Source organism: Mustela nivalis, assembly GCF_964662115.1.
Source record: "Mustela nivalis genome assembly, chromosome: 16".
NCBI classification, from domain to species: Eukaryota; Metazoa; Chordata; class Mammalia; order Carnivora; family Mustelidae; genus Mustela; species Mustela nivalis.
The window spans coordinates 64,441,208-64,450,898 of record NC_139035.1 but is presented as its reverse complement, the minus strand read 5'-3'; the positions used below and the strand labels follow the sequence as shown (position 1 = coordinate 64,450,898).

Genomic DNA, 9,691 nt, shown 5'->3' with positions numbered 1-9,691 from the left:
CGGCTAGGCCTGAGTTTTATAAAATAAGTTTATTCACATTTTAGAAAAACTAATTCTGGGACAGGGAATGGCCTTTCTATGGGCTGGACATGAGAGGGAGAACAGAAGCCCAGAGGGAGGAGTGGGGGATCGGGCCGTGTGCCCCACTCTGGGTGGGGGAGATCGAATAAATTAAAGGAAGGGGACAGAGGGAGACGGGTAGCCAGGCAACCAGAGGTGGTCTTGGAGCTGGGCTGGAAGACAGTCGACACCTGTGAGAACTGGAGAGACAGTGTGGGGTGCACTGAGGACGGAGCCCCCGGCACCTGCTCCTCCCCCAGGGAGGGTAGGAGGGGCAGCTCGCCTCAGGCCTGGGGCAGGGGAGAGACCATGAGGTTGGGGTTCTCTCCTCTCACCTGGGGAGCGAGGGATCACCGTTTTCGCAGCCTCTTCATGAAGCAGCAGGTGATGGTGCCAAGGACGGTGGCACCGGTGACGAGGGCGACCCCAGCACCCACCAGCAGGGGTACAAACAGGGTGTCCAGGGCTGGGTGAGAGTAGATGGCTCTGTTCAGCCCCGGGGAGAGCCGCTGCCCAGCACCCACTGCCACGCCTGCTCCCCGCGCCTCCTCCATCGGGCTGTGGGACCCGCGTCCCCCATTCACCGACAGCCTGCCCTGCCCCCTCCATCCCGACTCTGGTCAGTGGGGATGCGGGTGCCAGAAAGAGCGGAAGGTGGGCTTCCGAGACCCTTGGGAGGGAGTGCCGTGGAGGAGGAAGGGGACAGGAGCAGGAGAGGTGCGAACAGGACAGGGCAAAAGAAGGGCTGAATGGGGGTGGGGGGTAGAGACCGGGGGTGGGGGTGGGCAGGGGCCACTCACCATGCGTGTAGGGGTACACCGTGACGGGCCCCGAGCGGGCACTGCCGGCCTGGTACCAGCTGTAGTCGGCATGCTGCACCCAGGCGCTGGGGGCACAGTGGTACACGCCTTCATCCTCGGGCCCCAGGCCATGCAGGCGCAGCCGATGGCTCCGGGGCCCCACCAGCTCCACGCTGACGGGCCCTCCTCCGGGCCGGACGCCCAGCTCCGCCACACCGTCCTGGTCCACGCCGCCCACCAGCTGGGCAGGGCCAGAGCTCAGCTCCCCGGCCTCGGGTCGCTCCACCCACCAGCTGGCCGCCAGCCGCAGCCCTGGGGGGCCGCCCCGCACCGAGATGTTGCAGAGCAGGGAAGCCGTCTCGCCGCGGTACACGGTGCCCCCTGCCAGCCAGGCCACGGCCTCCAGCACCACCCCTGCGGAACACGGACATGGCATCAGTGGGGCACGGGGCTAGGACCGCTCCCGCCATCCTGAAGAAGAGGAGCATGAGAGAGAAGCCGGGTGGCAGCTGATGCAGGGAGGGGGAGAGAAGCCCCGAATCAAAAGGGAAAGCTTCCTTCCACCAGCCCTGAACCCGGTAGAGGCCCTGCCACCCCCTCACCTTCCTCCCGTACGTGCACGGGGAGCGGCCGGGAGCGGGCACTGGCTGCTTCTCGAAGCCGAGCCCCAGACCCTCGGACGTAGGCCTTGGCGAGGCAGCGGTAGGTACCCGCATCCCCCGGCCTGGCGGCCTCCAGCCGCAGGCGGTAGGTTCTGGACGCCACCTTCTCCATGGCGATGTGCCGGCCCTCGTAGCCCGGGCCCAGGCTGCCCACGCCCTCTGTGTCCAGCTGGGCTACCAGGCGGCCAGGCCCCGGTGCCCCCGCGGGTGCCATCTCCCAGCCCACAGAGTACGCGGCGTGGCGGCCTGGCGGAGGCAGGGCCCCTGACACGTTGCACAGCAGTTCCAAGGGCTCCCCGGGGCCGATCCGACGTTCCCCGGGCCCTACAGCCACCGCCAGCTGGCTGGCTGAAACACAGGACAGGGAAGGGGTGTCACAGAGGCAGGAGAGGAGCACAGAGCCTCGACTCTCCAGCTGTAGTTCCTTCCTCTGCAGCAGCACCGCGGGGTGGCCTGTCTGCCCCTCACAGGGTACAGCCATCCCCACCACCCAGGGCCTCTCCCCTGCCAGCCATGGCCCTCCTGCCTCCGCAGCCAAGTCCTGAGCAGAGAAAACCCGCCGGGGGAGCGAAGTGATGTTAACAGGACCCGTTCACCCGGGAAGATGGGCTCCCTCGAGGCAGGCAGTGACCATCGGTGCCCCCCCTCGGCCACGGTGCCCCTCCTCGGCCACATGGCTCCCGACTCCCACCATAGGATACGCGGCACTCACACAGCGTCTGCACGTCCACGTGGGCCAGGACCGCTCTCTTCTCGGCGATCTGGGCCCAGCTGCCGTCGGGGTCCTGAATCCACTCGGCCGTTGTGCAGTGGTAGGTGCCCGCGTCCTCTGCCTGGGCACCCCCCAGCACCATGCGGTACTGCTCAGCCCCCTCCTTGGCCAGCCGCAGCTCTCCGGTGGCCAGCCGCTGGGCATAGGGAGCCCCGGCCTCCACGGCCAAGTCCGGCCGGAGCCCCACCACTTCCTGCAGAGTTGCTCGCCCCACTGGTGCCTCGGGCACCGCTTTCCCGAAGGACACGGCCAGGTGCGTGTGCTCCTGCGTGCTCGTCCGTGCCAGGCAGCCCAGCGCCAGCTCCTGCCCCTCGTGCACGGTCAGGCGAGGGGGTGAAATTGGGGCCTGGCGGCCTCGAGGCCCTGGGGGGGCAGCAGACACCTGCAGGGCATCTGGAAGAACTGGAGAGAACACGTGGACTGAGGGAGGGCCGGCGGCTGGTGGCCCCGTCACCGTTCCCGGTGCACAACCGGTCTCCCTTAGGGACAGCAGTTAGCTCCTCTCAGGCCGAGTTCGTCCCATACTATTTCTTCCGTGACCCCCTGGTGCCGGGCACAGCGGTGGGCACACAACAGGCGCTCAATAGGTACTCGCTGAGGTTCACAGCCCAGCCCCTTGCCCACTCACGCCTACGTTTAGAACTAACCCCCATCAGGACCGCAGAGAAGTGGCTCCATCTTCCTTCTCAGAAGACAAAAAAACGAAAGAGAGCAAGTGTCACGTGGCCCCACTCCTCCGCGGCTTCCTCTGCTGCTACCTCCACTTCACCCCCCTGCCCCCACCCCTGCATCCCAGAATCTCTAGGAACAGAGTCCCTTCACACTAGCAGGCTCTCCCCAGCAGGGAAGGCAGGGGATGGGCTCCCCCTTTCCCGGGAGGCAGCTCCACAGAGGAGGAAGGCCAACGAGCTGCCAAGAAGAGATCTTGGTTCGAGTCCCAGAATGGCCACTAACCGGGCGGGTGTTTTGTGCAAGCCCCACCAGCCGCTGGACCTCGGCTTCCTCAGCCACAACACCTGAGGGGCGGTTAGGTAGGTCCCTCCAGGCCCCGACTCTGTGCCCTTTGGGCGGACGGGCCGGCGCCCAGCCCAGGCCCTACCTCTCAGCTCCACCTTGCCGCTGTAGCTGCCCAGGTAGCGGGCGTCGGTGGACGGCGTGTAGCACTCGTAAATGCCCGCGTCCTGGGCCTGGAGGCGGGTGATCCGGAGCACCACGGCGTCCCCCTGCAGACGCTGCACCTGCACCTCGCCGGCCGCCACGCGGGGCCCGAAGACCGCGTACGAGAACCGGGGGTCCTTGGTACTGACGATGCCCAGCGCCGCCTCGGGGACCTCGGGCCGGTAGAAGAACCACTCGAAGTCCTGCTGGGCGGGGCCGTCGTAGCTGCTCACGTTGCAGGAGATGGAGACGGCCGTGCCGGCCACTCGGTACAGCGGCCCCTTGGGGACCAGCACCTCCCGGGCGAGGCACTGCACTCCTGTAGGGAAGGGCAGGACAAGCTGACGATGCCGGGGTCCCCGCTGCCTCTCCCGCTACCAGCACCGTTCTGGACCCCCGCCCGATAAAGGACAGTAAACCTGGGGAAGGTGGGGACCCAGCAGGGGCCCTGCCCTGAGGATCTCAAGCAGGTTAGAGACCCAGCTTTGCCTCAGAACCCGGAAACACCCCCCTTCTGGCAGAAAGAGGCCCGTCTGCTCTCCCTCCGTGATCTCAGCTGTACCTTGGCTTCCTCCAGTATCTCCCCACTCCCACGGGGTCCAGCCAGTCAGTGGGGCCTTCCAGCTAAGGGATTCCGAGACCCCATGTCCCTCTTCTGTGTTTGAGGGGAGCTGGCAAAATCTTGCACAGAAGGGCGGGTTGGCTCAGCTGTGTCACCTGGACCAGGGGACTCCAGACAATGGAGCCAGTGGCCCGAGCAGGACAGGGCACCGACCCAGCCAGTTCGCACCACACAATGCCCTCCCCCCTCCAGCTGTCCATGAGCTCACTGCGGCTCCCACCCCACCGGGCTGCCGCTGCCGAGGCAGCTGAGGCTTGTGGGGCAAGAACCAGCCTCTGCCCTGGCCTCTGGGGGCAGAAGAGCCCCACCGCTCCCCCCAGGGCCTGCCGATCTTCTCTGCTGGCCCCAAGATGCACAGCGCCCCCTCCCAACTCCCTGACAAAAGCCTTCATTTGCATTTCTTGTGCTGTCACTTATATAAGGTGCCCGCTCTGTGGAGAGGCACCAACTGCAGCTGTCCTTTCCCATCTTTCTCTCCAAAATCTTCCTCTTCTCCCCACCCCAGCGGATACTCCCGACCCCCTGCAGGGCCCTGCTTCTTCCTTCTCTCCCTCCATCCTTCCAGAGCCCCCCGGGACGAGACCCCAGAACGCCGCACCACAGGACAGAGGACTACGTCAGCCTCCTGCCTCCATTTTACAGATGAGAAATGTAAGGGAAGAGAAGAATAATGTCTTGACCAAGATCCTATTGTCCTTAGATGGCTTCCACAGCCCCCTGCAGAGGGACAGTCTGGGGAGGAAGACGGGAAAACTCCCAGGGGAGGCCCAAGGGCACTGACCTCACCAACCAGAACGTCTGTCACTCCCGGGGGCATACCTAGGGCCTTTCTGCAGAGGTTGGAGGAAAACACGAAGTCTGTGGTCGAACTCCGTCCTCCAGCCCCTCCAGAAGTGCTCCCCTTCCCACCTGAGCTGGGCTCTTAGCCCCTTCTTTCTGTGGCCGAGTCCAGGGAGGAGGAAGGCCCCTGTCGTCTGGTTAAAGCACGTGGTGGGCCTCAGGAGGTTGGGACCCAGCCCCCTCCCCAGCTGTACTGACACGTCCCTTCCTCTCCCAAGCACGTCTCCATTCTAGCCGAGTGAGTGTGTGACTCAGGAGGGCCCTGCCCCAGGGCATTTCATAATCTCAGTGATGGTGGAGACAGTGGCGCTGACACCTTTGGGCCTCCAGGCAGACTCTGGTTGGAAGGGCCCCCTCCCACCTTCCCGGCTCCACAGCTGCTGAGGCCTGGAGAGCCCCATGGGAAAGCTGGCCAGCCAGGCCGCCTTAGGAAAGCAGCCACGAGCCAGCTCTCTCCCCAGCCAGAGAGAGAAGGCGGGGCAGAGACCTGCTCGGCAGTCAGCAGTCAGGCAGATCCGGATCCGAGTTCAAAGCCAAGACCCCACCACGCTCACAAAGTGGGCTCTCTGGAGCAAAGCACTTTCTCTTCCTCCTCTTCAGAATGAAGGCGAGCGCCTGCACGCAGTGGGCCCGCAGCTCTCCGCAACTCTCCGCAGACACCGCACTTCCCCACCCCTGGGGCTCTTCCACTCCACGCTGCCCACTGGGGACAGTGGCCACTTGCTAGGCAACCGGGCCCCACAGCAACTTCCTCCTGCCTCCCACCCAGGGCCCCAGGGAGAGGCCTCGTTCTAGTTCCCCAGGGCCCAGGGACCTATGGAGCTGGGGTGGGGGGGGCGGGGGCTCTGCTTGGCGCTGCCGGGGAGCTCTGCTCTAGAAACGGGCTGCTGGGGCTACGTCAGCCTGCGCCTTGCCGATGGCAGCTGTGAATCTGGGTGGCCCCTCTCTGCGCTCTCATTTCAAGGGCTTCAGCCTCCCGAACATCTGCACAGGCGGCCTCCCTGTCTCGAAGCCATGCTCCTCCCCAGACCACCCCTGAAGAGAACCCTCCAGCCCAGACCAAAAGCCACTGCGTGGTCAGGGACTCTCCTGAACCCAGGCAGCAGCGGCCAGAACACCTCCCCAGGAACACCCCCCACCCTCAGACGGAAGGTGCTTGGAGATCAGGCATCAGTCACCATAGAGCCTGGCTTCTCCTGGGGTAGGGAAGCAGGGACCAAGGGGTGTGATGAGCGGTGGGACGCTACAGAGCCCAGTGCAACCCCAGAGAGGGAAAGTAGGCAAAGGGAGACCCTGCCCAGGGTGGAGACAGAGGTAACAGAGGTAACTGCCCCAAACCTCAGAAGATAAAGTCTGGGGGAGGGGAACCGTTTGGGGAGACTGAACTTCAAAGATCACGGGCAGAACCAGCCCCTGGGCCTCCAGCCAACTCCGGGCAATTACGAAGCCGGGCTCGCACTGCCCACGCAGGGCGGGCACCCAGCGCTGGGCCTCAACTGAGTGTGGGGCGCAGGGAGTCGCAGCATTCGGGCCAGCGACCCCCGGACCTGAGTATGGCGGCTGAGAAGTGGGGCTGGCCCGGCGGCCTGGAGGTGGCACCTCGGTGGGTCCTCGCTGGGCCCCAGCCGGGGGCCGAGAGCTGGGGGCTGGCTCCGCGGGCAGCCACTCAGGGCAGCTGGGCGCTGAGCTCGGGGAGGCTCGGGGCGCCCCTGACGGAGTAGCAGGTGCTAGGGGCTACGAAACGCCGGGGACGCGGGGGGCGGGCCGGGCTGGGCGCCGGGAGGCCGGCACCTGCCGGTGGGGTGGGGGGCCGGGACGGGGTCGGCTTACCCAGCATTAGCAGCAGCAGAGGCGGCGGCAGCCGCGGCGAGGGACGGAGGGCGCCCATCCTGCGCAGCCGGCTTTGGGGAGGCTCCGGGGGTCGGCGCGGGCTCTGGGTGGACGGGAACTGGGGGGGCGCATGCCCGGGTAGGGGGCACGAAGCCGAGCAGCAGCAAGGCGTGGGTGCACCGAGCCGAGGCGAGCGGCGCGGGAGCTTCCGAGTCCCCCCCTTCCCCCTCCTTTTTCTACCGCTTTCCCTCCTTCCGCGGAGACTCGGGAGACCGTTCGCGCCCCGCCCCACCCAAGCCCCGCCCCAGCCCCGCCCCAGCCCCAGCCCCGCCCCTCCTGACCCTGGCCCCGCCCCGGCGCCCGGGCTCCGCCCCTCCCCGCCCCGGTCTCGGTCCCAGCCCCGCCCAGGCACCCCTCCTCCAGCCCCCGCACCGCGGACCGGCTCTGACCTCTGCTCTGTTTCCGCCCCGCTCCCGCACCCGGGGCTGGTTCAGACCCCGCTCCCCGACCCTGGGCCCCGGGCCCGGGATCCCGGATCCGATCTGACCCGGGACCCCGGCCCCGACCCGCCCCGACCCCGGACCTGCCCAGACCCCAGCCCTGGTCCGCCCACCTCGGTCCGGGCTCCGGCCCAACCTTGGCTTCAGTCGCGATCCGACCCCGGACCCCGGCCCGGCCCCGCCCCAACCTCGGTCTCCGCTGCGCCCGGACTCCGGCCGACGCAAAGGGGCGGCACCTGGGCTCGGCCCAGACCCTACCCAGCCGCCCGCCCCCACCCTGCGTCTGCCTGCCTTTCCCTCTGAGACGTTGGGTGCAGGGGCCTCGGGGTCGGTCAGGGGACCGGCCACGCCATTAGGGTCCAGGTGTTTGCCCCGGGGCCGCTAGGCCTTGCCACCAGCCCCGCTCGAGTGGCCGTGGGCGGGACCCCGGGGTTCCAGGATGCCGGGGCCTGGGCTGAAGGGCGCCGCTGGGCCTCGCGAAGTCCCCGGAGACCTGTTGGTCAGCCCCTCCGGCAGAACCAGAGGGAGTGGGGCAGGGGAGGGCGCCGTCTGGGCGCCGTCTGGGCATGTTGGTTGGACATCCCACAAGTTGGCTAACTCCCTTCCACCTGCTTCCTCGTGTGCACTGGGATGACATCCGCCCCGAAGGGCTTCCGTGACGATTAACTGAGATAACGTCCGTGAGGTTCTTGGCACAGGATAACACAGAATAGGAGACGGGGTGTAAAGGGGCTTGTTTGTGGTTTTGAATGATTCTTTAAACTGCGGCCTGAAGGGTTCTGTTTAGCCTTAGGAGCAGCGAAGCCATAGGTGAGGGAGTGGATTTCCCGTGGGAAGAGACGGAGGTCCCTGGCCCTGGGGAGAGTGGGGCCTGGCCTCGAGGGGAGAGGGCGGGAGAAGGTGGGGAGTGGGGAACCGCAGGAGGGGGGGCCAGATGGGAGAAGGGGCGGCCGGGTCTACAAAGCCGCCTGTCAAAGGGGCAGTCCCTGGGACGTGACCCCAGAGCCCCTCTGGCACCTTCACCCTCTAACCCCTACCTGCCCAGGCTCCTCCTCCCAACGGCTCACTCCCTCCCCTCCCCCTTTGGCAGAGGAGGAAACTGAGGCTTCAAGAGGAAAAGTGGCAGAGCCCAGACCAGGTCCTCCTTGGATGCAGCCAATGCCTGGCTCAAAGGAAGGGCTCCTTGGACGCCACATTCAGAGACCAGAGAAACTCTGAAGCAGAGTGCTCCTTCTGGCAAAGGACGCCCCTCCGAGTGCTCCCCGGACTGGCCCGGGATCAGGGCGACAGGATGTCTTCCTCCCACTTCCACATGTTCACAGCCCGATTTCTCCAGATCCGTATCTCCTAAATCAATCCACAGGTCGGACTGAGCTGTGTGAAGGTGGAGAAGTGTAGGGCGGCTTGGGAGGAAAACCACTGTCCCTTTACTTGGGAGCAAAGCAGACTTCTGCTTCCTGATGCCCGAGAGATGGGCGATGTTGCCATCCGTCCTCATCCAGCAGATGTCATGAATTATGGGACACGAACACGCTGAGGCCCTTTTGGACATTATTTCTAGTCTTCACAGCGTATCTTGTCAGATGGTGTCATTTAACAGATGAGAAACTGAAGGTTCAGAGACTTAAACATTTCCTCCAACGTCACACAGTTTTTAAGTGGCCAATGTGTGACGAGCTCCGGCCCATCTGTCCCCAGAGCCCCAAATCGTCCCCCATCCCGTTGTCTCTCCTCCAAAGCTACTTCATCCTATAAACTCCGTCATTCAGCAAACACTGATTAGGCCGGGCCTGGGACTGGACCCTGGAGATGATGTGGTCAGCATGGCCCACATGGTCCCCTGCCTTGAGGGAACATACCGCCGAGCCAGGGAGACACCCCGGAAGCAAGTAATAACCAAGCCCCCAGGCTGAGTGTTATGAGAGGGGACACTCAGGTTGTTGGGGACACCTTAGGGCTTGGGGCTGGGCAGGAGCTGGGGCAGGTAGGTGTTGAGGGCTGGGCTGGTGTTTCCGGTGGGGCTGAGGTCCTGGGAGAACCAGACTCTCCCATGCGCACCCCTCCCAGACTGGGAGTTCTGGAGGCTGCCAGCAGGAGGAGCCCGCAGCCCAGGCCGAGTCCAGCTCAGCCGCTTATGTAACGGGGACTGCTGGGGGGAGGAGAGCAGAGCCCCGGCAGCAGGCGCGTCACACAAGGGACAGACGCATGTACTCGCCATAACACAGAGGGACCTCATACAGAGAGACGTCACTCACACGTCCCAACACAGAGACACACGTGCACACGTACACATGCACACGCACATGCTGCCCGGAGAGCTGTAGCCTACAGACTGGCCAGGGCTCCTGCCCCCTCCCCAGCTGGCCCATTAAAAGCCACGCGGGCGTGCCCGGCACCAGCACTGTGGCTGATGCTTGTGGAGGGGGCAGCAGAGAAAGGAGGGAGGC

At 65.5% G+C, this 9,691-nt stretch overlaps 1 protein-coding gene across 1 annotated transcript; it reads right to left on the bottom strand.

Annotated features, from left to right (window-relative positions):
* Positions 1-14: 14 nt before the first annotated feature.
* On the bottom strand, positions 15-7,443 carry IGSF8 (immunoglobulin superfamily member 8). Its single transcript, XM_082704337.1, has 8 exons — positions 7,358-7,443; positions 6,745-6,862; positions 3,394-3,771; positions 2,235-2,696; positions 1,463-1,870; positions 861-1,274; positions 396-526; positions 15-260 (listed from the first exon to the last, which is right to left on the bottom strand). The coding sequence occupies exons 2-7, from the start codon at positions 6,800-6,802 to the stop codon at positions 411-413; spliced, it is 1,836 nt and encodes a 611-aa protein (XP_082560463.1). The 5' UTR covers positions 6,803-6,862; positions 7,358-7,443; the 3' UTR covers positions 15-260; positions 396-410.
* Between the last annotated feature and the right edge of the window lie 2,248 nt (positions 7,444-9,691).